The sequence below is a fragment of the Leptosomus discolor genome, chromosome 8, assembly GCF_034619465.1.
Source record: "Leptosomus discolor isolate bLepDis1 chromosome 8, bLepDis1.hap2, whole genome shotgun sequence".
In the NCBI taxonomy this organism is placed as follows: Eukaryota; Metazoa; Chordata; class Aves; order Leptosomiformes; family Leptosomidae; genus Leptosomus; species Leptosomus discolor.
The window spans coordinates 39859350-39887040 of NC_141398.1; the positions used below are offsets into that span (position 1 = coordinate 39859350).

Sequence of the window (27691 nt, forward strand, 5' to 3'; positions counted from 1 at the left end):
CACTCAACATGGTCACCACATGCATCCTCTCCTCCTGCTCCCCAGATGCCTGGTCCAATCCAGTCCCCTTGTTCCCTCAGCCACACTTCCCAGCACCCCATTCTGGTGCTCCGTGTCCTCATGCAGGCCTCCACACAAGAGGGGTTGCACTATATTTAGGGCTGAATAGCAGGACACTATTCCTGATGTGTCACGCTGAGTTCACCAGCGTGTAAGGACACAATACAAACAACATGCAGACAGCCTACCCTGGCCGAGACTGGACACAAGCAGCCAATCTCTTGGCCCTTGTCATCAGAGCCAGCACTGCCATGATCCTTCTGTCCACTGCAGCCATGAGAGGGGCCTAAAAGTACGGCTAAGACAGCAGAAGACCTCTATTCTTAACAGATGCAGACATTTTCTTGAACATACACCCTCCCCTTCTTCCATATACCGACTTGAAAAAAAATCACTGCAGACACATGAGCATGAGGGGGCTTTTGTAGGTTATAGATCCAGCTCCCTGTTGGTGCACACACTATGTTTCACATCTTTCAAACAACCAAGCTCTGGGCTGAGTCCAAGCAGGCTTTTTACACCCTCCTCTGTGCAGCAGATGCCTTGTCTTACCTTGTCAAAGAATTCATACAGTCTGACGGTCTCACAGATTCGGTGCCTGTTTTCATCCAGCTGAGTGCAGAACTCTTCCAGTTGATCTTTGTAGGTCTGCAGCTTTACCCTGTAAGAATGCACATCCACAGAGGAAAAGTCTTCCCATCGATCCATCTTCTTTAGTGCTTCCTGCCCCCTTCTGCAATATTCCTGAAAGCAAAATGGGATTGCATATGAGCACAGAGACATGACGTGGACAGTAGATAGTCTTCAAAGTCATTAACAGCTAGGGCTAATTATGCTATTTTTAAACATTCAAATCACATGAGCAGGTGTGTACTTGTTTACAGCAGAATTCTGTAGCCACACAGCAGCTTGCAAAGGCCTACACAGCATGGCCACAGGTCAGTTAGGATCAAAAAAAAAGCAGTGTTACAAGCACATTAAGGGAGTAACAACAACAACAAAATCCATCTTCCATCACAGTAGTTATTTTCCTCAAGACTGGCAAACACCATCTAAGGCACTGAGCTGCTGGCTTCGTCTACAAGAGAACAGGGAAGCTAAACAGTGTGAAGGAATGACACACACCTTGGTGATGAACCCTCTATCAATGCCATCTTAGCATTGTGGGTTTGGCTGAGCACCTACAAGGCACAGATGCTACCAACGCAGACTCTGGAGCATACATTTTTCCAATCAGACAACACTTACACTGGCAACAAGATCAAACTCCCTGAACTGCTTTTGTGCTTGAAGCAGCATCTCCAAAGAGTCATCCAGGTTGATCGTTTCCTTTAGCCGTTTTCTGCCAACATTCTCAATCCAACTGCTGACCTAGGAGAAAAGGGAAAAGCTCTACTATTAGTCATCCTGTGCTACTCACCAAGGTAGGCCTTTATGTGGAAAGAGCAAGGAATTGCTCTCCTAACACTGGTCATTTCATTACTGGAAAGAATGTGCGTGTACACTTCTGCCCCCATCCTGACATTTCAGTCTGAGCCTCCTGCTAGTAGTTTTTCCACTTCAGGTTACCGAGTAATTGCAAAGCTCTGCTATTGCTCACTAGCCTTAGGCATAAACAGGGCAAGTAGCTGCTTGGGCTCTGTTTTAGGTGAGCTAAGGTCTAATGTGAGCTCTACAACCTGCAGGCTGGCCTGATATTCCTATTATTGTTACCCCCAAGTGGGACAAAATCTGCCGGCTGCCAGATTCCCCACATCACTTCCCTTTTCTGACTGGCAGGACATGAACTATGTCAGTGTGAATGTGCTGATGGATTCTTCCCATCTGCAATGTTTCACAGTTCTCTGGGACTCTCAGCTACTGGTTTTCCCAAGGCAGCTCACCACAAATCCATGCAGTAACTGCAGGTTCCCTGACAGAGCCCAGCCACTGTCACTGCCACAGTTACAAGCCTATATCCTCAAACGTGGGTAGAGAACTGATGAACAAGGGTGTCCTAAAAGCAAAGCAGACACAGGAGGCCAGGCAGGATAACACAGTATCTCCATCAACAGCGGGTTTTAAAAACAGGCTAGTAAACTTGTCTGCAATGCTTCAGGCATAGCTGCACCTGGGGGAAGGGGCAGACTAAATGCTTCCTAACACCCATGCATCCTGTTTTCCTGTTTATTGTCTAAATCCCATCATAATCCCAACTCAACCCCACCCCACAGTCAAGGACAAACTCCTAGTCTTGTGGACTGAGGAAGAGACTGAGAGCTCATGGAATTCCCAGGCTGTGTCCCATACTGCAGAGGGGCACACTGCTGCTGCCTAGAGCTCCCAGGCAGGCTTAAAAGCAGGAGCAGCTGCTGCCATCATTGGTGATCTGCAAGCAAAGTAAACTGGGAGCACTCAGTTTTGCTCAATTCAATCAAAAAAAGTTCAGTTTAAAGCAGGGACAGATTGCAGAGCCTGCCTTTGTGCCTTTTTTCATTTCTGTTTGGTATTAGGAACCTGTGTGTTTAAGGGAGTCTTTACTAGACATCACACTTCTTGTCCTGAACACATAGTGCATGGCGCCCGAGTGTCTACCTCCAAATGGGAAATCATTAAAACTCTTGGATACACCTTGGCCTGTGAAAATGACAGGTAGGCTACAGCCTCCTTTGCAAATCCAGTCCTCACCAGAGGAGAAGGGCCCAGAATCCTGGAAAAACAATGGTGAAACTGGCCCTAGTGTTGATCTTTAAGGATGCAGGTTCCTAAGCTGAGCTCCAAACAGCACACAAACCTTCACACACACACTGTTATAAGTGATACATAAAACTTCTCATTGTTGACGAGTTACAGCAAAGGATACTATGCAACTCCATACTCTTGAGGTTGAGCTCAGGCTTAGGGATCCTCAACACTGAGCATTTGGAATCTGCAATATTTGAATTGATCAGATCTTGTAGGATGCTCAGATAGCTTGAGCTCCTTTATGACTTAAGGTTCTGTATCTACATGGCTACAGGTTTCAAAGGTCCTTCTGAAAGCCACTGCCTGTTTGCTTCAGTTATCCCATGGCTGTAAAGAGTTTCAATGAGCACCACATGAAAGGAATTTTAAGCTCCCACAGAAATGCAGGGGGGTGGGGGCATTCAGCATGGCTTTTGGGCTAAGGACAAGAGGCTGTTCCCCTGCCTGGAGACTGCATATCGAGCTGCACCCAGAGGTGAAGGAGTGTGCCTGGGGCTTATCAGACAGCAGGGACCCGAGCACTGCACAGGAATCTAAACAGAGTGCACAGCGGGGATGGACAGCTAGTGTGGGGTACGCACTGTGTGGTTCATTCAGGATGAACATAGGCAAGCCCTGCAGGATCTACAGCCCAGAGGGGACATGCGGACTCATCATCAGCTTGTTGCTATCACTCTGCTGCTTCTCAAGGTGAAGCATGAAGAATGGCTCCTCAACAGTCTTGCTGGGAGGGTACTTTTGCTGACCAACATAAACAGACACCCCACCTCTAAGTGACTGCCTACCTACGAGCCACTATACTGTGGTCTTTAAGTCTGGAAAAACATTACAGATGTTTATGGGGTTTGACTGATCCACACTGATAGAGGTAGCAGCCAGGAGACTTTTACCTGGCATAAGGAGATACCAGGCACCACAGAGGCTTGGTTCTCAGCGCATCTGAAAAATCTCTCTTAAGTTTTTATGTTCATACGTTCTTTCTAAGGGTCTACAGGCACCATTCCACACCTTCACACAAGAGATCAACGGGTCCAGTACCTGCTGTGGGATGCACGGTCAGAGGGTGGCAGCAGGCAGTCACTGGAACTGACAGACAGGCCTTACCTCCTTAAAACACTCTTCCACTTTCTCGAACTCCATCACCAGCTCCAGTTCCTGGATACGCTTGTTTGACAGCATCACCAGCCGATGAACGCCCTCATCAACGCGATTATAAAGCACGCTGGCAGCATCAAGCGCGTCTCTGGAAGGGGACACAAGTCTGGTCAGGGGTTTTGCATTAGGTCCTTCCCCCAGTGCTTCACACAAACAGGACCTGGCTAACAGGAGCGCTTCAGTCATCCTCCCCATATAGAGAACACAAGGAGAACAATGCTGCTCCCTGCCTGTTCCCGTGATTCACCCTTCTGATCCCAATGCAGACAACCTGGCAGGAAGGACAAGAGCATCTCCTCCCAACCAGGGTCCTTGCAAAACTTAGCGTACTTGTCACACTTTCAGACAGGATACTCAGCTTTTCATAAATGCAGATTATTGCATCAGTGGGCTTTCACAAAGCACAGGCTCAGGCAGTCTCAGTGTCTAAAACCACCATTTTAATGTAATTTAATTAAGTAAACAAGCAACAGTAGGAAGCAAGTCTCTCCTAAACGACCACAACATAAAGCACTTGATGCCCTACTCGCTCTCAGGAATTTCCACCAGCCAAACAAAAATGCAAAGCGTACCGCACCCCAGCACCAAGAGAAATTGAATTTTACGATGTTATGCTGGAAAGATTCAAAGACAGAGCTCCCTGTCCTGCACAGACAGCTGTACTGACCAAAGCACAACAGGCAACAGCCAGCAGCACTCTCCCTGCCAGCCTGGCCACAGCAGAAGTTAACCTCCTCCGTGCCCAGGCAGGGATGGAGGGGTTCAGGCCACAGCTCAGTGCCCTGGCATGCTGGAGCCAGGGACTTGGCACATCCTGGTAAGGTGATTCATGATAGCAAGTTCCTTTCAGATGTGTGCAACACCTCTCCAGCACAGGTTCGGGTGAATTATAGAGAGGATCCAGGAGACAGAATAGCATTCAGGCTTGTTCGTTCTTTTTCATATTTCTTCTGCTTCTAGATTTCCCCTCCTTTTACGATTTTTTCCATTACTACAGTTCCTTCAACTGTGCTCTACACCGGCATGTTCAGATGCCTGAGCATCTCCTGTACTCACCCTACACCAGCTTTCATTTTGCAATGATTTTTCAACTTTCCGGCTTATGAGAGCATGGCTTTTTTTAACATATTATTAAAATTACCCAAAGCACTTGTGAAATAGGGAGCTAGTAAAACTCTGAAAGCTTTGCTAATGGAAATTAATACAAGCAATTCAGCAGACACGTTTATTTCTGTCTTGGGTTACAGGCAATCTTGAACATATGAAATGCAACTGAATATGAGCATTTAGTGGCAATCATCCTGTAGTTTTTAGGTATTACTTAATTGACATGAGGTAGTGCAATAGGTTTGGACAACTAGCTCTGCATAGCAGAAATCCACAGGATTTTTCCATTCAGAATTCCACCCAGTGTGCAACAGCCAAACTTCTCAAACCTCAGGCTCTTAGATACTTTTGTTTTTCCTCTTCAAAATGCCATTAGACTGAATGAACTTCTCCAAAGTGCAGCCAAAAAAACCCAAATTGTTTCTGGACCAAGATCAGTGCTACTGCAGTGCAGAGGAGACAGGTTCTCTACAGAGAATCTGCAAGCTTCAATGGAAAGATCCGAGCTGTAATGCTGCTCCCGCATTTCCCGAAACCATCATAAACAAGACAGTGATGATAGAGGCCTTCTGTTTTGTAATCCTTCCCTAGGAACGAACACAGATCCAACCCAGGAGACTTGCAGCAGCAGAGCCATACACTGTCCAAGCTGAGCTCTGGAAAGTGTGTTCACAGAGCAGGTTGTGAAGGCCGGTTCCCGTCAGCAGCAGTGACACAGCTAGGGACAAGGTAATGAGAAACAGTTCGGAAGATCGCTGGAAGTTCTATTTGGCAGCAACATTAATGCAGTTGGGTTTTGTGCAGCAGAGCCTATCTGTCGGGTTCTTGTTTCTGAATAAGGCTCCAGCAAAACACAATACTGATGGCCAGACAGGCAGACACCTTCGGTCTTACTCCCATGCGTCTGAAGTCCTGCTCTCATCCACTCTGGAAAGCACACTGATACCCCAAATACTTTTCCTCCTGCCGGCGCTGACAAACAAGCACCTATAACTTTAGACATTACAGGCTGTTATATGTAAACATTTGCAATTATCCTCTCAAGAGGCAAAATATTTTTCCAACCTTTCTCAGAGCTTCCATGGAAATCACTTTGGTGTTGATGCTACTTCTTTGATGGTACTCGTCAACAAGCTAGATTGACCTGCTAGACCTTTCTGTAATGAGAGCCCTTATGTCCACCCAAGCCCATGAGAAAGCAAGCATGCATGGTTTCAATGCGTATCGAGCTCTTGCAAGATGGTAACTTTATGGCGTAGCAACTGGAAACAAGAGTTCCAGCTCTTGCGTTGGCTGACCTAGCACAGAGTGGGATCCGATATAGGGGAAGGGAGTCATGGAGTCCCACTCCACTCCTTGCCAGACCTGATAGAGGAAACAGCTCTCCAGTTGTCTCAAATTTGAGCAATTTTCCTTGACAGGAGTCAGTCATGATCTGGGCTGCAAGGCTCTAAAATATTACAGACTCCCATGTAGCAGACAGCACATTTCCCAAAGTCACAAAACATAGGCTGTCCTAAAGACAACACTGCAGCTATGGGAAAAAAAAATCACTCTCAGGGCAAAGGGAGAGGAAGCAATTACAAAAACAAACAATTTTATTTTTTTTTTTTTTTTTTTTATAATAAACAGCTCACTGTGTACGGAGGTAAATTCACCATGCCATCATGGACAAGACCAGTCTCTTGGAGCACGCTTGAGACCAGTATTGGCCTTATGACCCGCAAACCACGCCAGGGAAAGTTAAGGTTCAAAAATGCAGCAATAAAATACTATTTCTGGCCCACCCAACCAAGCCCCAAGGAGCCCACTTCAGGAGGAGGGGCTCGGGTGAACTGCTTGCTGCTGAGCTGAAAGACTGAAAAAAATCCACCCCAAACAACACTCTTCTGGCCCCAGACATATTCTTTCCAAAAAAGGGATCATCCCAGAGTATTGGCAATACTGGAAAAATAAAGGGGCAGACTGTGAAAATCTCAGTCAGACCAAGTTTTCACAGCATTTGCAGAAAGTGGTAGGGAAGGACCAAGCTAGAGCCTTGCAGTTTAGAAAAGAGCACTCAGCCCTCTGAGCCATCTGATGCAATCCATGTCCCGGCAAATAATGTGGCAGCTACACACACAGTCATCTTCACTGTACCGATGGAACTAAAAATGACACCCTTTTACTGAATGCACACATGGAAATCCTTTGCTTCACTGATCCACAGGCATCTCAGACTTACCTACAGTCAGTCTAGGATGCATTTGGGAGTTTGTAAGATAAGCAGGAACTGGACATTTCAGGAAATTAGTTCTCGTTTTTATCTGTAAGTTGGGCTGTTTAGGGTATATATCATTTTCTAAAATCCCTTACTCTTAAGTCATTTTGTTTCCTGTGAATGCTTGCAGCAGGCTATTGATACACTTACCAGGGCACAACCCAACACCCTAAGGCTGCTCCTTCTCTCTGTCCTGCCCATGGTTTGCTGAGTGACTGCACACACTCGCCCAGAAAAACAATGTTTCGAAATGGCTCCTCCGGGCTCAGAGCCCCAGAGGGACTTCAGGTGTGGCCTTACAGATCCCTCCTCCTCTGCTGAGTTCCTCCAACATCCCAGCACCTCAGTCTTTTGTTTCATGGTCCAGCCATGCCGTTTTCACATTCTGCCTCACTTGGCAGGCATTCATTAAAACCTCAACATCTAGCTGTTGGTCTTCTGTTGCATCTCCACGGTAACTCCATTCATATGTTTTCAGCTCCCAATAGTTTGCTTTTACCAGCTCGACAGGCTCTGACTAACATCCATCTTTTATTCTCTTACACAGAGGAAAATATAACCCTTTCCACCCTGTAGTATAAAGTAGGTAGGCAAACTGAGCCAAAGAAATCACAGTCCATGGGAAAGTTTTGGGTTTTCCATTCACTTGGGCACTTCCAGCGCTCACAGAAAGTATCCGTCAGGTATTAAGCACATTCTCCCAAATCTCTGTACATCTGTTTACCTATTTACACACACCCATCCATTTGCTGATCCACCTCTTGAAAACTTCTAAATCATTTGTAGTAAACTCAATGATCTCTTCTAACAGGAAGTTTCATGGGAAAATGATACCTTGCATAACTCACTATTTCTTTTTCAGAGTCAGACTTTGAAGTTTTTCATTCCTGTCCTTCATTGCCTTCAAGGCAGCTTGGAGTAAACAAAGCAAATACTGAAAATTTCATTGAAGAAGAAAAAGTGACTTCCATCCTGCTGCACAAAGGGCAACACCTGGTTGTTATGTACCTTAAAGATATTTTAATAGTGACCTGTGCAACTCTGAGGCAGAAGAGCCGAGAGTTGTTTGAAGTCAGTGGAAAGTCTTGTCTAAGCTTAGATTTGTTTGGATGCATTGCAATTTCCCTGCACATGTGAGTGTGGTAATAAGAGTCTCTCGCTACATTCTTCCACAGTCAAATCATCCAAAGCAATTTTGCAATAGTGCAGAGTCAATATAATTTATAGCAGAAAGGAATAGCTTGATGTCAGTTTATGTTTCTCCAAATCCTGTTTTCATTGGGCAATTATCATTTCAGTGGAAAATGTTCCAAACATCTTCAGTTTTCTGGAGAAGTGCCAAGCAGTTGTATAATGGTAGGGTAATTTTAAACCTATAATTTAGAAAGACCATTTCTGTCTGAATCCATCCTTCAAAAAAAGCTACCCTTGGAGAGTTACACTTTAGTTTTCAAAGCAAAATACCTGATTTGTTTTAGAAAATAAATGGCCACAGAAGAGGCATCCAGCAGGCTTGCAAAAGCAGGTGCTGCACAAGCTGTGCCTGCCAATGCCAGCAAGACGCAAATAGAAGAGCACAGGGAGGGAAGCAGTAGTACCATTACTATCTTGCAACTTACTGTCTGCCCCTTGAAAAACTGCTCTATCCAACAGCCACAGGAACAGTGAGTGAAGGCTAAAACTGGAGCTCATCCTCTGACTAGCCTGGGTCAATTTTAAAATGGGAAAAATTCATGGGTGGAAGGATCACAAGACACACTGCCTTTTTTCTAGTGTATTTGATGGGTTTTAGGCAAGTATATTGCAGCTAACTTGCCTTGGAAAATCAGATGTCCCTGATCATTCTGTAATTTAGAAGCAACACAGTCAGATGTTACAACATTCACCTCATCTAGTCTTCTGCTCCTGGTGCTGAACTTCCCTTGTGGATGTCTCTAAGCTTTTAGCAGAAAAGGAATAGAATCTGGCAACTAGGAGCTTTAGAGGATGGCTTGGTCCAAGACATCACCCAGGTCATTTGTGCTGATGCCTTGGCTACAAATCACTTACACATCCTGAGCAATGCTTCAGGAAGAAATCCTTCCAGCTTTGCAGGGAAAGTCCTGTGTGCCTGAGGGCTGTTTTGCAGGAAGACAGCCATTCTCGGTCATGAATGCAGTTTGGTAACAATCTACCTGACTGCCTTATTTGTAATGATCCCATAAAAGGAGATCAACCTCAAATGCATGCTCCTGCTCTTCAAGCTAAAAACTGCACACACAGCTGAGGTTAAAATTCAAACTGGCCATGGTGAAGCTACTGCAGATAGTGCTAAATAAACTGTAATTATTCTCTGCAGCACACAAATAGTCACGGTGGTTTTAATTATGTAATAAGAGTATTTGAGGAACTGGATACAGTTTTTAGAACCCCAAAGTGTCCTTAGAAAGGCACAGAGGTCAAACACCAAGCTTGGGGTTGCCTGTGGGATTCCTGCCATTCATGATGGGAACAGTGGATCTAGCTGAGACCACAGACCTGACTAAATCCCTTCTCATTGCGTTACCCAACAAGCACATGTACTGGGAACAACCCATCCAATTAATACAACACATCGCAGACCATAACTGCCGAGAGAATTGTCTTCTGAGCACAGTTTATCTGAACATGTTTTTAGCAGAAGCATATTCTGAAGTCCCTTTAAAAGCAAAGCGATTGATGCACACAGTTAAACGAGTGTCCAAGTGCAGTCCCAAGCTGCGACCTTCGTTTCCTTCCCCAGCCTGGCTTGCATTCAGTTACAATAAAACTTGTATTCATTCCCTGGTTGATTTTAAATCCCAGTAAGATCTGGAAACTGAATGGGAAAAAAAAAAACACAAAACAAAACAAAACCAAAAAACCACCATTGTAAGAAATCCCAAACCAAGAAGTAGCCTACTTATAGGGAAAGTTCACCCCACAGTGGAGACTGAGGTAGGATGTGGGAACACCAAGCATCAAGCTGTGGTTATCTACCAGTCATAAAGAGCTCCTACCTCCAAACCTTGTCCCATGCCCATTAACCTGTTTATACTTGTTATCTAGGTCAACTGCACTGGTCTAACAGCTGTGTTCCTGGAGTTAGGACCACCAGAGTTTCAAGATGCCCTGCTCAAATATATACCCACTGTCATTTAAAGCCACATACCTATTTTCCATATACATCATCCTTTTGCACACTACCAAGTTTTTATGATACATATAATAGCAGTGACTGTGCTATTAACTACACCAGCAACAGAAACATCTACCCCAACTCAGCCATATAAAAAATGGTGCTTGTGGGATGCTTTGGGCTGAGCCAGGAATTTCAGGCAGTTCAACTAACATCCTATACTGGAAACTTTTTGCAATTTTTTTCCATAATATTTTTAAACAGATAAAACACACAGCATGTCATTAATTACCTAATGCCCTGTTGGCATGACAAACATTGCAAACAAGAACAAGCAAAACCAGAGTGTTCTGAGTGAATTCCCACTGAATCCAGGAAGATTTAGGACACAAGGCAGCAGAAAACGAACAACAAAAAGGGAGCTGAGGGAGATCATCTCATGAAAAGCCTAGAAGAACAATGAAAACTTACCTAGACAGAACTCTGAAGCCTTTTTCCTCTCTGCAAATGCCACAACTGGCTCCATGCAGCACTTCATACGCTCAGAATGACAACGGCTCCAAGCTCCTTTATGTGCGGAGCAACAAGGTTTAACGTGAGCATGAGTGCTTTTTACTGGGCTAAAACCACCACGCAAACAGGGAACAGGTTAGACTGTAACGAAGATGAATATCAAGCAGCACAGTATGTGTTTGGATAGAAATGTCGCCTTGTGCTCCTCCCTCCACCTGACAAACAAATAAGGCCATGGAAGAGCACTGCCACCCATGCACTGCTAAGGGCCAAAGGTTTAGTGTTCATCAGCATCTTCTGTGTCACCAGCAACAGCACAGAGGCATCTCATGGCAGAAAGCTGCCGACCTTTGAGGCCAGGATTTAAGCACGTTTTTTTCATCTCACTTCAAGGTATACTGAGAGCTCATCCTAACCAAGAGGTGAAGGTTTTAGGACTAGGTCCACAGGAAAAACATGCAAAGGACACCTACCAATGAAAGGTGCCTCTTGCAGACCATGTCAGGAGTGTGCACCATGGCAAGTGGTAGCATGAGAGGTTCCCAAAGCTCCCAGAGAAGCAGGAAGTGGAGCAAGCACCAGTTAAGCAGACCAGGAAAGTGGCATAAATGAGAGGGACACAAGTACTGCCTTCTTTTGAAGCACATACAAACAGAGGAGCGATGATCAAACTGGCCACAGCACAGACAAACACACACATCTCTAAAGCAGAAAGAGGACGGCAGAAGACAGTAATACCTCCAGGAAGGATTTCACAATGCAGGTTGCCTGGCCATGACCACCAGCATATGGCAGCAGCTGTCAGCTTGCAGGTGCATATCTTTTACCTTCCAAACCAAGAATGCCAGCCATAACAGTCTCCCCAGACTGGGACTTACACACCAGACACCTGTCTCCCCTTTACCCTTGCCCCCAACTTGTCCCAAGTTTTGGATGATCAGCTTAGTCTCTCTGCCTCTACCCAAGACAGACAGAGCTTCAGACTGTGCTTGTGCAGTCCCTTGGTAGGCCCTCCTGGAGCCCCTGGGAGCTTGTACATTGTCCCAGGTTGTCTCTGCTGAAAGGAGCTCGTCCCCGACTTTGCAGAGTGGCACATACCAGCCTTGGAGCATCCCAGGAGTTGCTACTAAGAGGAATCTTGCTGAAGACCCACAAGCAATGAGCACCTACAGCACCACATAGCTATAACGTGGTGCTTCATCAACAGTGGAGATCTACATCAACTGACTACGGCTTCAAACAGACCTGGTGCCTCAATACCACCTGTGGAAGCCAGGCTCAAGAGCTGCAAGGGCTGTTAGCTGTAAGATCACCCTCTTTGTTGCTTTTTGAGTCAAGTCCAGAATCAGGAACCTGGCAGCTGCTGCTCAGGAAGTCTGCTCTGTGCTGCCCATTACCTCTGCTCAGCTCAGGTCCCCACCCAGGGCTTCCAACCAGATCACCAAGCCACACTTAAAATAGCCAGCTCACAAAACCAGCTCTTGGCTTTAGCCACTCCACCCTCAAAGTACAGAGACTAACTATACTGCCTTTACCAAACAAAACGAGAATTCACTCCTCCATCTATTTATAAGCCGCTTATTCACAGCTTGCAAGCACAAATTTTTTTCAGATGAGGAGCTTGGGGGAAGATATTATGCTTTTTCTGGTTCCATGCTGCACAGAGCCCCGGACCAAACTTGGCCATTCCTTCACCGTCTGAGTTTTTTTCCTCTTTCTTTCAGCTCTCACAGCTGAGAGCCTCTTTCTAGCCTTGTGACTATCTTGCCCACCAACATGCAGAGGATGATGCAATCCCACTCTTGTGCCACACTGAGAATGCAGGTTTGCTGGGAGAGCTGGCATACACCAGGTGTATTCTGGTTCAACTAGTATAAAGCATCTTTATATTAATATAAAATGTTTATATCTTCTTCTCTCCACTTCTGACTCATAGAGTATCTACAGGACAAATGGCATCACTGGACACTGGCCTAGGCAAGCGTTCCCAGCTCTCAGCTATGCTGGAAGAGCAGCAATAACCAGAACAACAGTGGAAAACGTCTGGCTAAAGAGCAGGTTAAAAGTCTCCCTGCCTTGCTGCCCAGCCCCACGCAACTGCCTCACTTTAGGAAGACCTTCCACTGCTGCTGCCTGGTTTCTAGCAGCTTCTCTGACCCTTCCATCATAAGCCTGGAGAAGTCTTCGAAGTCCACCACAAAATAAGCAATGTATTAGTCCACCTTCCATAAGTGGCTTAGTGGGTTGCCTGCAAGCCACAGGTTGGTTGATCAATACACTAGATATCCAGAAGCCAAAGATATACCTGCCAGCCAATTCTATGTCACTTATTAAAAAGACAGCATTTATTAAAAATTTCCTGTCCGAAACTGCAAAAATAAGTACTAACAGCATTAAAGTGATGGATGTCTCCATGGCATTTGTCCACACTTACCAACAGGAACTTCAGCTAGGCTGATCACTCTGCATTTCAATCCCCAGAAAAACTAGGACAACAAAACCTGGAAGCTTTTGGCTAGCAGACCTGGAGACACATTGAGCCTTCAGCGCAGCAGATAGTGTGAAGACAAACGTGCTGGCTTTAAGCAACAATGAATAAGTGGTAACGTCACCTTCAGCAGTCTACCTGTACCTTTGGGTGGTCAGCCTGTGCTGAAGCTATCATTACTTAACAAGGTACCGCAGAGACATTGGCTCATCAGTACCACACTCACACCAACTCTAGGCCAAATTCAGCCTGGTCTTCCTGGAGGTGGGAGAGTGGTGTGGGCCCAGTTGAGCACACTGCATCCCCTTAGCCAACTCCTTGTGATGGGCTGCCTGCAGGACTTGTATTCTGGTAACAGAGCTCCTCCTTTCTAAGCTGGGAAAAGGCTGAGATCCAGAAAGACTGCTTGGAGAAGTCTGTCTTTCCCTTTGTGGCTAAGCAGCTGAATGGGCAAGACTATCTTACAGCAGTACTTGGTGGAGAAAGGAGTATGGAGACTCTTGGTCAGCTCACATTGGGAGCAGAGAGTGAGTAGAGTTATTAGTCAAAGCCACTGCTGTGGTGCTACAGCATCTCTCAGGATGGGACCATCCAGGAGGGACTCCCGAAGGCTCATAAAGCATCTGCCAGAGAAACAAATGGATGTACCACACCACACCTCTCCCGCGTGACCACATCTCTGACAGGATGAGTTTAATTCCTGCAGGAAAGGGGCTGTGTCACTGGCTTAGCAAGCCCTCACAAAGCCTGGGTCAGACCTGAGCAGCCGTAAGATCCCACTGCTCTGTATCATGAAATACTCCAAAGGGCACCTCAGCTCTCCAGGAGAGCAGAGCAGGGAAACATGCCAAGACCAACCCCAAGGGAAGAGTTTCATTACTGAAGAAAGACTAAAGCAAGTCTTGTTTGCTATGTGCTCCAGAAAGGTATTTGGCAGATAACATCTGACTGCACAAAGCACAAGCCTGCTTCCTTGCCTATTTTAGCACACTATCTCTAACATGCAGTCAAGCATTTTCAGATGCGTTTGTCCATCTCTATTCTTACCACCTCCTGGCAATTCTTTTTGCCACATGAAGCCACAAACTAGCAAGAAAGCAAGCAGTGAGAGTTGGCAAAACACATCCCCTGCAAACAAGCAAGTCAACCTCTTGCTCGTTTAATCCCAAGGTGATGGTGCAGCTGGGCTTGTCCTCTGTTGTGCCTCAAGAAAAAAAATGTTTTTCACCTTTAGTTCTGCACTTCTGGTTGGCATATTTTAACTAACTGGAGAAATGAGTCCAGAAAACTTGTGCTCTTACAATATTTGCCTCTATATGTGCAATTCTTGCACATTTTGACAGATATCTGTTCACACCTGGCCTCACAAATTCTGAGTAAGAAGTCTTCACAGTCATAACTCTCTGCTTGATCAGGCTTTTGCACCACAACAGAGATGGAAAAACTAAAACAATGGGACATGTGATTAACACAAGAGCCAAAAGGTGACTCAGGAGGACAAAGCCACTTGACTTGCTTTTGTAAATAATTTGATTTCATGTATTGGGGAGTGGGTGTGAAATTAGAGACTGTTAAGGATTGATCAAGATTTTACAATCCAAAGTTCAGAAAAGCAGTACAACAGGCCCTACTGAGCGCATGGACACAACCAGTCCTGTTCCATTGTCACATTGTCAAAAATCTAATACTGGATCGTCAACAGCCACTGCACGCTAGCTTAGTAGGCCAGCTACAAAATTTTGTCCCTACCCTACTTTGACTGTGTTAGTTAAAAAAAGTCTTCGAAAACCATAACCACAGGAGCCTTTACAGGGTTAGTAGAGCTCAGAACCTTTAATATCTGCACACCAGTTTGGAGAAGACAAGCAAGTGCAGATCTAAACCAAATAGTGCCTTATACAGAGTTCTCTGGCCAAGTGATAGAGCTTTTTCCCTATTTAAAAGGGTCCTGGAACAGGAAAGAGTTGACTTCTTCAGTCCTCTACCCCAAGTTAGATGACAAGCAAGCATTTCCCCAGTTAAAATACTGCATGAATTTTTAGTTTCTGCAACTACTCCACAGGCTAGAATAGGACTAACTTTCTCCCACTGTATTCATTTACACTCCTCAGGCTGGAGACAGCCACATGTATTTGACCTGTGGCATACACTCTCCATTCATACTGGCAGGCAATGAATATAACCTGAATTAAACAGAGAACATGCTACACAGCCTCCGCATGCACCCAAACACTGTGCAATCAAAGAATTATGTGTGTATCCCCTGCCCCTGCTAAGGTAATCAAAGCAGTAAATTATCCTTAGGGGCTCTGTCAGATCAGGTTTCAAAGTTGATCATTTCCCTGCACAAGAACACAGGCTTAGCTTAAAACCAAAACAAAACATAAAAGCTATGCACGTTCTCCTCATTCTCCTAGGACTCAAGTTGCTGTGTGTTGCTTAAAATAAAATAAATAAAAAAGCCAAAACACAACCACCCGCATTATCTGTGCTTCTCACACAATATCAGAATGAAAAGGCTATACTGTACTAATTCCACCCAAAATTGCATCAAGAGTACTTCACCAGTTCAGCAAGAGAATTGTGTCTGCACAGCCTGCCAGAGCTGCTGACAGGAGTCACAGCAAGCTGGGAAAAGAAATGGTAACGCCTGTCCCCACGCTCCCCTCTCACTCAGCACCGAAATGCCAACTCCTCTCCCAGTGACAGGTAGCAACTTGCACTGTCATCCACTCACTGAATTTCCAAAGCAAAATGTCGTTCTTTTCCCGGTGTTTGTGTGAGATACTCTCTAAGCTATTTCATTATCTTCTCTCCGTTCCCTCCCTTAAAACCTCCCAGCTTGTGACGGCAACAGAGAGTTTAACCAGAGCAAGGCTGCGGATGCACGGAGCCATTCCACATCGCCCTGCCATCCACTACGCCCTTGTCTGCACCCACACGCCAGCATTTATCTCACTCCTGGCCTGAAAGCTCCTGGGTGCAAGGGCTGGCTTTCTACCTTGCTGTTTGCACAGCACATAGCACAGAGGCCTTCACACACTCATAGGCTTCAGGTGTTTTAACAGTACAAACAAGAGTTGTGCAATGCCCTGCAGATTTCAAACAGCTGGCCTCTCTCAGTCTCTGCTTCTCATACCAGTTCTGCAAATGGGCAGTGAATATTTGTCTGTGCAAACCATACCGATGTGAGAGGAGATCAGAGCTTGCTTCAGCCAGAAAGCATTCCTCACAGCTAAGGGCCCTGGAAATCCCCTTGCGCAAGGAGTGCCTTGGTAAATCACACAGCAATAATGCTCTGGACCTAAACATTCATCTCTGGCATCATCAATTAAGGCTTGTGTTTTAGAGGGGCACAAAATATCCAGTCCTCTCTCCACTGCAGAAGATAAGTCTGGAAAAGGAACTTTAACCATCTAAGCAAATCCACCCAGGCAAGTTTTTGGACTGGGAAAGAAGCAGTCAGGATAAGAGCAAAATTCATTCCACTTTCCACCTTTGCTGTTTTCAACAGAAGTCCTCGCTGCACAAAGCTGCTCTCTAGGTTGCACCAACGATGGCTTGTCTCACACTCACAGTGCCTGCTTTTTGCTTACCTCCATCTCCTCTTCTCCCACTCTTGGGGCTCACCTGTAGTCATGGGTGAAGGTGACACAAGACTCCTCCTTCCTCAGCCTGGCCAGGAGTGCTCCACCCTCCAGCTGCAGCCTGACCAGCCGAGAGTCTTCAAGAACGTTCTCCATCAACTGCCTGTAATTCCTCAGCAGCACAGCTGCCTCCTGGAGGGATCACAAGAGAAATATGAGCAGTTACTGCAACCTACAGGCAATGAGGGAACAAGCAAAAACCGGCACCCAACCCAAGACACGCACAAGCCACATCTCACCTTGGCCCACTGTAGGGAAGCGGGAGGTTGGTTCATCTCTCAAGGCTGCCAAGTCCAAAGTGACAAATGGTCCTGCTTACACTCTCAATACAATCCCCACCAGGCTAAAATCAAAACCCAGTTCCTATCTTTGTCCATACTCCATTTGCTGGTCATAGAAAGCTTTCCAGCCTCATTTTCCACTCACAGCTAGCTCCTGCTGTTCTTACAGCCTAGACCTACACAGCTCCACACTGTGGGACAAGATGCACATGAAGGGTTTGGGGATATACATGTGTATGCAAGAGAGGCCACTACAATATCTTCCACTGCTTTACTGTTGGGACCCTCAGTGCAGAGCTGGCAGCAATTTCCTACCACGTCAGCAGCTTCTCGAGATTGGGGGAATATAATGTTTGGAACAACACAGGCTTGGTCTTTGTAGCCTCCTTGCCCCCTTCCAAACTTCTCTTCTGGAGACAGCAAAGCTGGAACCACAGCACAGCCTTGGCCTGGTGAACACTGTCTATATTATCACCCAACTTTAAGCCAGGCCACTCAAGCCAACCTGATGTGGCATGGCCTGAGGCAGCTGCTCAGTACTAGAGGCACCAAAGCTAGTACCAGCCAAGGTGCTGCAGAGCTGCTAAGAACGCACTCCAACACTGGAGCGAGCACCCATCAGCAACAAGCACAGATGAAGAGACCTCCTGGGGACAATGGGGGATCAGAGAAGCAGTTTCTACATCCAGTGGAGCCTCTATCACTTCGTGTGGATTAGCTTCTACTAGACCCACTGTCCTGACAGCTGTGCAGCGACACACAGCACTCAGAACACTCTGCTACTACAGCTTGCAAATTCAAAAGCTATAGCTTTTCTGCAGCTATCCAGCCTCCTGCTCTCTTCTGTTTCAGGCCCACCTCTGATAAGAGGCAAGGGACATGCTTACCTCAGCTCTTTCTGGTAATTTTCCAGATTCCACTTTATGAATAGCTCCCTGGAGGAAGGCACAAGCACCTTGGCATCCTTGTAGCAAATGTTCCAGCTTCTACAAGAAGAAAAGACCAAGGCAGAGATTATTGTCTCATGGCTGACAGGAAAGCTGTCTTTTCAGCTTGCAGAAGGTTAAAAGTGCAGAAATCAAGAGAGGATAAACACATTAACCCAAGGGTTCAATTATACCATTTGGTGAGACTGTATCAGCAGAGAGGCCTGTCAGAGGCCTCAGATGCATCACACTATACTAAGGCCTCTATGCAGACCTCAGGCTTGCATATTCATGGCTTGTATGGGTCATGCTTTACCAAAAAGAAAGTCAGTCTACTAATGTCCCACATTCTTCTACTATTAGCATTTCTTGTAACTTCCCACTAAGATGAATCACTATGCATGAATTTTGGAGGAGCAAAACATAGAACGAGTACTTGGAATTTCTCTATGTTAAATCACTTCATATTAAAAGTAGTGTAAATTAAAAGATTAGGAAACTGGAAAGCTTCCTCAACTAAGCAACTTAACTACTGACAAATCTGAAATCCGTCCTCTCTTTGGGGAGGGGGAGGAGAAAGCAAACAAGCAAGCCAGCCCAAACATTTCACAGGGGTTGAGGAGACAGTACTTTTTAGAAAAGTCAGTGATATAAAGCCTAAACACTGTCAGATGCCACCCTCTAGCCACTGAAATCGGAGAAGGGAGAAACAGCTATTCCAAAACAATCGTGCTCAAAACAAAACAAAAAAGCAGCTGTTTGAATCTTTACTGAATTGAACTCCCTCCTCCCAGAAGTGCTGGAACAGTCCCAGCAGTGACAGATTAGCGGGCAGGATGCAGGTGAGATCACCGAGACAGGAAATAAACGCTGTTTGCCACAGAGCTGCAGCTCTAAAGGGCTTGAGCATATGGGTCATTATCACACGTATAAAAATAGGCAATGCATACAGATTGATTCCTACACTAACTCCTTTTGGTAACATTTTGCATGTTAAGATGCAAGACACAAACAAGAAGTACTCCGATACCATGCTGCTTCCTTCAGGAACTATCCTTCTGCACAGACAGAGCACCTCAGCTCTCAAGCTTTTCTCAGCTCTGTCCAGAAAACTCTTGCAAAGCTTCTCTGCTCCCTCAGTGCCAAATAAACCTCAAATTCCATCCTTAGGCACCAAAATTAGGCTTTTGTACCTCTACTGACTGCATCAGCACAGGTTCAAGTTCATACTGGTACTTCTAGATCTAAGTTTTAAAAATAGGTTCTAAAATAAGTTGGAAAAGATAAGTTAACATTTGGCACATGCTAAGCCTAACTCTGAAGCTTGCCACCAGCAACATCTGGTATCTTAACCTGCTTCAAATACTGCAGTGTGCCATGCAGCACCCTGGGCAGTGAGCCCAGAGCCAAGAGACCACTGAATCTTTCGGAAGCAGAGGTGACTGTTCTGTCATCCGCCAGCGTGAGCAAGTCAAACTCAATGTGAAGACAACCAATTTGTGCAGATTTGTGCAGATTTATAGAGATTTAATCCTGCCTAGTCTCAGCATGCCAAATATCTCTCACTATAGCTTTAAAGATTCAACAAGCATGTGATCCACAGGACTTACACTCCCTCCACAGCATGAGTGTACGCAGAGCTGGGTATTGGTGCCAAAACACTTGCAGTCCAGCCACAGATCACCAATGTGTGCTGCATCGGTGACTGTAGCACTCCTTATTGGTGCCTGCAGCACCCTTTGCCAGGGCTACCGTCTTTATAAACTGTGTCTGGGTGCTGCAGTTTCAGCCCTTCTATATCTGAGGCTTAACCTGGGTCAGCTCAAACATTTCCACAGAGTGGTCAGCTTCCCTGCACCTTCAGCTGGCTCTAATCCGCACCTGGGTACAGTTCACTGTAGATCTCCTGATCCATGACTCTTCTGGAGAAAAGCACAAAGGCCAAACAGGATCATGGTACTGAGGCATACTCAAAGCAGCCAAACAGGAAGAAGAAACATACTGCTGGTACTGCCTCCTACTGTTAACTTGGTCCTAAGACTCACTGAACGGAATCTGCATGGGGAAGCTTTTGTTTCCTCTTTTCACGTGACCAGTTCTCAAGGAGGAATATGATGCTCTCCTCCCAAGCTGAACCTTCTCTGTGTTTTTAGTTTAGATGCTTTCTAAAGAGTTCTTGATGACAACTTTGGTAAGTAAGTCGATTACATTTAAAGAAGGAAAAAGAAGTTCCTGGAAGTATTTGAACTGATTATCAGGAACTTGAAAGTTTCACTCCTGCAAGAACTGCAGTTTTTACTAAGGCGCTCTTGGCTTGGGCTGGGGAACCTGCTCCAAAACCAACAAGATTAACTATTTTTATGATGCTCACGTTCTTGATTGTTAGTTCAACGGCAACATGATGCTAAGACCTTCTCCTGAGATTAGTTTAAAAAGTGTCTGCCCTTAAGTCTCAAGTATAACCGAAGTACCACATATCACAACAAAATAGGATTCTGTTTCAGATGCGGCTGTACTTTGAAGGAAAGGAAGAATTAATGCAGTTCAAGCAGATGAGTTAAAACCTAAAATTTTAGTTGCTGCAGTCATGCTAATAGGCCACAGTATGCATCCATTTTATGAAGACAGTATTAGTATTCTTTTGATAACAGAGATTCATTTGCATACACAGCTATTACAGGAACTATTGTCTTTTAATACTGCAGGTTCAGCTGTTGACAGCCTCCTCTTGCTTCAACTCTGTTACCATCCCATTTCTTTTCTCAGATACCAAAGAATATAAGATGTCCTACTCACCATGCGGAAGCTTAACCAGTCCCGGTGGCAATAAGGGAAGGTCCCATCCAGTTCTAGAGGCAGCTGTGAGCTGTCTATGTGCTTATGGAGGGATTTCATGGAGGTAAGAAGTTCAAACTGCACAGAAACAGAACAAATAAAAGCACAGTTGCATTAGGGTGTGAGTATTGGAGGAGGAGGGTGAGGTTAACGAAAGACAGCATCCTTTATTTCTTTATCTATCTTGCATAGAAACAAGGCACACAGTGTATATCTGCAATATCACTATAATATGAAGGGGGGGAAAAAAAAAATCAACTGAATCTTAGAGCAGCTTGCTGTATAGCTTAGTGGGCAAACCCTGAGGGAATGCAGGCCACAACATGCTGTTTCACCAAGCAGAACATCTGTGATGGAAGTCTGGCAGCAGCCAGCCTTCTCCAGAGCCAGTACCTTCTAGTACAAGCAGAGCAACTCCCTCACATATTCCCACGTTGTGCTGCAATTTGCATTTGTTTGGAGAGTCTGGGAGGTTAAATCCAGCCCCCAGCTTCCCCATCTCACTTCCTGGAAAAACAGTCTAACAGAGCAGCCTCTGCTCTACCCTCAACTCTCCACTCATCACAGCAGCTATTTGCTCCAAGTGTTTCTTGGATTTTGACACAGATAACTTGCCTTCTGTGGGTCTGTAGGACCTCAGAGCATTTTTATACTCACCAGAGAAACAGACAAGTGCTCCTGCAGATACAGCCCAGACACAGAAACTCAGGTGCAGACATTTAACCCCCCACACACACACTGTGAAGTTTCCGCCTCCTTACAAAATAGTGATGATGCTTCCAATTCCTCCTGCATGCCGCTGTCTTTATCAGTCTTTGCTCTGTTCCCTCCTACACATTTTGGCTTTGTTCAAAGGGTTTAATGTCTTCTGTAGCTCTCCCTGCATGCACACACCTACAGCCCCCTTTCTCACTTCAAATTCTTCCACATGGAGGCAATGAGGAAATGGACCAATACCATTGGTTACTCTTTAGCCTTCTGGGGCACCACACCACACACAGAGCAAACCTGATGCTATGCACAACATCTTCATCCACAGCAGCCAAAAGGGACATCCTGGCCTACTCTGAAGTTTACAGGGTTCCAGCAGGCACAGAATTTCAGTCCACTCTTGTAGCTTTTACCAGTCTTAGAGCAGAGGGAGACAACTAATACGCAGACAGATGCTCTATTCACCTCAGAGTGGCTGAGAGCCTACATTTCTTATACGGCTATGGAATACCAAGGCAGATTTACTTCTAGTGAGGGGGTTCAGTGATGTTGTGATGATTTTCTCTCTCCCATTAGCACCTCCTGTTAGTCTTCCTAGACATTTCAGCTGCAAAGGGAACCTCACACACATATTCATCTCCTCTTCCCCCTCTTGCAGAAGTCTCTCAGCCACTGACAGCAGCAGCTATGAGAAGAGGAAACATGAGATATGCAAAATCCAGGAAAGCAACAAGTACCTTCGAAGTTCAGGATTTAGCTTAATGCCATCTCCTCCTGACCAAGGATTCACTCCCTTGTTAACAGGAAACGCATCTCTGTTACTGTTAATTGTGCAGGGCTCCTCCATACAGCTGTGTTCCCAACAAACCCTGGGGTTTTGAGGGCCCCAGCAGTCTGACATAATTATGGCACAAGTGTCACTGATTGACTCAGCAATAAACAGAGCATGACAGAGATCTGTTCGGCTTGCATAAACTTTACAACCATATAAGTACCACAACCATAAAACACAGGGAACAACTACAGAGATTTCATGTGAGAATAAACATGTATCAGTGGACAGAGAACTCTGTTAGGAGAGTTCAATAAGGGATATCAAGAGCTCCCCAGCAAGCCCTGGCTGAATGGTTCCATTACCTGTCCTGCTGGTGGTTTCTCCATCCGAAAAGTCAGATCTCTTTCAACCAGAAGCAGTACTCCATGAATACAATGAGGATCTATGTCCTACAACAGAACAGAGCACAAATCCATTACCCATCTGCCTGGGATGCTAAGAAGAACATACCATACCAGATTGCAATTCATCCTTCAAAGGTATTTAGGGAGCCTGGAAGGCAGTCACCAGGTATGGGGAAGGCCATTCTACAGAGCACCAAGGCTATGTCCTTAAGGTAGTTTGCTTTAGATCAGCTAGTCCTGCAGTATTTAAGGAAGCAATGAAAGAGGTCAGGTCTTGGCTGCACTAAAAAAGTCTGCCTTCTACACAGGGAAATGTGTCGGGGAAAAAAAATAAAACGAAACAAAAGAAAACCCAACCACATTCAATGTCCAAGTTTTTTCTTTATAACCTTCCCGGTCACTTCTCCTAACTGAAAGGAAGTGGGTTTTTTTCCCCCTCACAGTGCCAAAAATGTCATCTTGTCTTTATTTACTGCCAACAATCAAGTACTTGCATCCTGTTGCTACTGTTAAACTAACAGAAATTCCAAATGCAAGGGATGTCTGGCAGCTATAGTTCAAACTCTGTGATACAGGAGCAGCTCTCCAATTATAGAAGCATTCTACAGGGAAGTGAGAAACAGGCGCAGAGAGTGACAGCAGGAAGAGGGAAATGTAACAGAAAGATCTAGACTATGGACACAGGGACCACTATATACACCAGGATAGCAAGGAGAACAGCCATTTAAGCTGTCATTCCACATGGTTAAACAAGAGCCATCCCATCTAGAAGTCTCCTAGATGGTCTTTGCCTCTGCAAAGATCTTGGAAACTGTCAAGCAAGAAATCCTTTCCAGTATTGCTCAAGCTGAAAGGAACCTGCTACACAGCAGGCCAGGACAGCAAGGGAAACTTGTTTAAATGAATTATGGTTAACTACCCAACATAAGCAGCAGAGCCAAAGTACAGCAGAGACTGAGCCACCTAACCTGACACTGGGCCCAGCACAGCAATTAAGAAACAATGCCAACACAAGGAGACCCAGTTCTGCAAACGAAAGCAGCAGCAGAGATTCCAGAGCAGAGAGACCTTTCTCTCATCTAGTCCTAAAACAGGGTCCTTTTGAACAAGCAGGAAAAAATCCCAACTGAAACATGCTCCAAAACCATGAGAGGTTTCTAAGTCTTCTCAAATCCCTTTCTCCAAAGCAAATTATTCACACTTTTACTGTTACCTGAACACTGGTCAAAAGGCCAAAAAGTATTTGTTGCATAATCAGCCCATATGAGGTAAATACTGAATCTCATGTGAAGAGACGATAGGGAGGTATTACAGCTGTATCAGCCACTCTGAATTTTTCTGCTAGAAAGTAATGAAGGATGAAGACTAGCCACTGTTTCAAGACAGATCACGGCACTAAATAAATTTATTCTGTCACCATCCTTCTACTCCAACAGTCATGAGATGTGCAATCTGAGTGAGGGATAAAGGTAGTGATGGTGTAACACAAGGTTACAACAGCAGCCAAAACACTCACTTGTTTGTTACTCCTGAAAATATAAACTGAAAAACCATTCACAAATAAAGCTGTCAGGGGAGAAGTTCAGAGTTTTCCAACCCAAGAAGTAGTAATATTTCAAAGAAATCAAGTATTTTTTACCGTATCTTTTTTTTCTTTAAACAGCTGAAGAGAAGTCAGTCACATCCAGCACTGACAGAGCAACCCAAACTGACTAAAACAGTTTACAGGATCGCCTCTGGAGACAGGCAGAGTCGGAAGCAGCAGGATGCTACTTCAGGAAGCTTTCCTGCAGCTTTCTGCACAATCTTTTACCACCTTTGCAAACAAAACTAGCTATCTGGAAGCAAAGAAACGGAGTCCTACAAGTGTAAGTAAACTCCTCACCCCCCAAAATAGGGACAGCGTGGACAGAGGCGCATCAACAGGAGCTCAGAAAGCACCAGGATAAATACCCATCCTTTTAAATTAGATATCTTCTTCCCTCTGGCTCAGACCGATGTTTCAAACAGTCTTGTGGCTTCCTGACCCAAATGGAAGCCCATGGCCAGACTTAACACTGGCACAGCTTGAAGCACAGGCTGCCAGAAATGCCTGTGCAGATGGGACAGTCCCCAAATACCGTGTTCAATCTCAAAGTGACCACTTCCAATGGAGTAGTAGGAGATCCCTCATCTTTAATGTCAGACCAAGGTTCCCTATACTTCTGCAGTAACAGGACATGCAAATATACCTCTGGAACAGAACGATTTGCACAGAAGTTTTCTGCTTTGAACTGCTACTGTATCTCTGTCTTCATAAACAGACTCTTCCCTTCCCAATCCAACACACAGACGCAGCAGATTACAGAATTAAGCATTTGTACTCATATGTGAAATTCAAGAGATTCTCACTCACTCCTGCAGATGGAAATCCCACAGATCTCTCTTCACTGAAGGCCCACACGCACATTCCACTGTCCATGCCCTGCTTGCTTGCTGACCAAGGGATCAGCCCAGCACTACTGAGCAGCCAAGATCCTCTGATTAGGCCCCCCAGCACAGAGCTTACTGGTGATAACCTCTGACCAAACATCACAGCAGCATTTACCTCCACAAAAATCCTTGCTCCAAAGCATCATTATGCAGGTTCCCACAGGAACAAGCATAACCTATTCTTGCAGCACATATGCACTGCACATTTCCCTCCACCTCTGTACAGAGCTGCCAGAGTTCCTTGCTCCTTCCTGAGTTAGCTCTGCTGCAGTGCTTTATTCTGCCCCTGCTCCCAGTGCTGTCTGGGACAGAAGGATTTCCCAGCCACCCATATTCTAAAGAGGAAGGGGGAAGAAAGCCTTGCAGAACACAGCTGCCCCCACCCTGAAGGCAGAGAGGATGAGAAGCTTTCACCAGTTTACTAGGTGACTCCAGACAGAGCAACTGACAGTCTCCCAGTGCTGTAAGAAAACTACCTGCAAGCACTAGAGGCATTAGCATTTTAAAAAAGCCCATTCACATATTTATTCCAGAAAGATGGAAAAGTGGAGTAAGTATTTCCTCAGTCTGACGGATCTTGATGCAGAAACCTGTGGGATCAAAGCCTTCCCTCCCCAGGCAGGTTTGCTAGGGTTAACAGATCCAAGCACTGCAGCAGGAAGGGACTCTGCATTAGGTCACCCGATCTGTGCTTACCCACTGTGAAGCGGTGCTCTTCACTGCTCAAGAGGAAAACATCCCTTCAAAATTGAACAAGCAACACTGGACCTCAACATTTAACGGATTCCACCCTCACTATCATAGCAGGATTCACAAAAGCCATGTAAATAAAATCCTGTCGAAGTGAAGAGCAGAAGGGCAGAGAAATGAGCTCCAGAGACAGTCTGCCAGAGATAAGAGACACCAGGAGACATGTCAGGGATCTCAGACAGGACCTCAAGGAGATGATCTGTTCTGTGACCTTACAGGCACAACATACAGTCTGTGCTCCTGCATCTACTGGCCAGCAAACCTTGCTGTGCCCTAGAAAGCCTAACTTGCCTCACTGGAGTTATAGTCAGCTTTCTGCATTTCTCTACCCTTGTTTCAGAACAGATGAGAGTACTGCCATGCAATTAGAGGTAAGTGCTAAGGATCTCCAAAAGGCTCTGAGGAGCCAGGGGATTATTCCTGTGCCATAACCAGATGATGAGCTAGCTGAACAGGTCTCTTTTACAGAGACTGCAGAAGAATCAGGGTAAGGACCAAAAAACTATAAGCAGAGTAACCAGCCTCTGTCAATCACTGTTACCTGGACACACACAGCTCCCGCAATCTGTCTTGCGGCACATTAATCCCTGTTAACTAACTGTTGCACCACCCTGATAACAAGGTGCTCAGAGCCAAACAGCCATCACAGCAGGGTATTATAGAGGCACTGCAAAAAGCTTCCCCTTCACACCCCCTGCCCTCGTTTCAGAAGGTTGGAAACTTAAGGTTAGAATGGCTTTATTCCTGCCATGCTTGTATGAGACTGGGGACAGTCTCAACATGTTGCTGATTTCCAAAGCATCCCACTAAGACACAACCATGCAACTTACATAGGTGACAAAATGCTCAAAAGCTTTAGCAAGCCCACTGCCATATGAGCACAACATAAAAGAGAAGATACTTGCTTGTTACCTCTGCGGAACCAAGCAGGGCACCAGATTGCTCCTTCACCACAGAGAAGGAGCACACTGATAATGCTCACAGCTCCACCCAGCCCAGGAAGCAGGAGGACAGACCTCTGACTCAGCCCCAACCTTCAGATGTGGCACTGAAGCACATAAACCACAGAGACACCAGCTTCATTAAAACATTGCCCTGTTCCAGTTTGCAGAGTTTGAGCCCCAAGAGACTTAAGCTTTGATTTAAAAGGAACACCTGCTTAAACAAGATTAGTCATAGCTACAACCCAGCATCTCTTTGACTTTCAAACAGCAGCAGACAGCTTCTATCTGGGAGCGGGGGCAACACTTGCTTTCCAAGTGACTGATATGAAAGCCTTTGACCTGAAGCAATATAGAGTTACAGCATGTCCGATCCAGTCATTCACCAACAACTACCTCAACAGCTGGATGTGCTCTTCCACCTGGCGTGACAAGCAGTGTCCTTCCCCTCCCTCCACAGCAGGCAGAGGCCTCTCTTCCTCCCTTCTCCTTGGTGGGCAAAAATC

The 27691-nt window shown here is 45.5% G+C and overlaps 1 protein-coding gene across 1 annotated transcript in view; it reads right to left on the reverse strand.

Annotated features, from left to right (window-relative positions):
• PLEKHG4 (pleckstrin homology and RhoGEF domain containing G4) overlaps positions 1-27691 on the reverse strand; it is a 93163-nt gene that overhangs the window by 22482 nt on the left and 42990 nt on the right. The window contains exons 7-13 of the mRNA XM_086469286.1: positions 22981-23067; positions 21094-21210; positions 18259-18357; positions 17074-17222; positions 3889-4027; positions 1309-1431; positions 613-804 (exon numbers count right to left, since the gene is read on the reverse strand). Coding sequence (XP_086325412.1) covers positions 613-804; positions 1309-1431; positions 3889-4027; positions 17074-17222; positions 18259-18357; positions 21094-21210; positions 22981-23067 — 906 coding nt within the window. The remainder of the gene's footprint in view (positions 1-612; positions 805-1308; positions 1432-3888; positions 4028-17073; positions 17223-18258; positions 18358-21093; positions 21211-22980; positions 23068-27691) is intronic.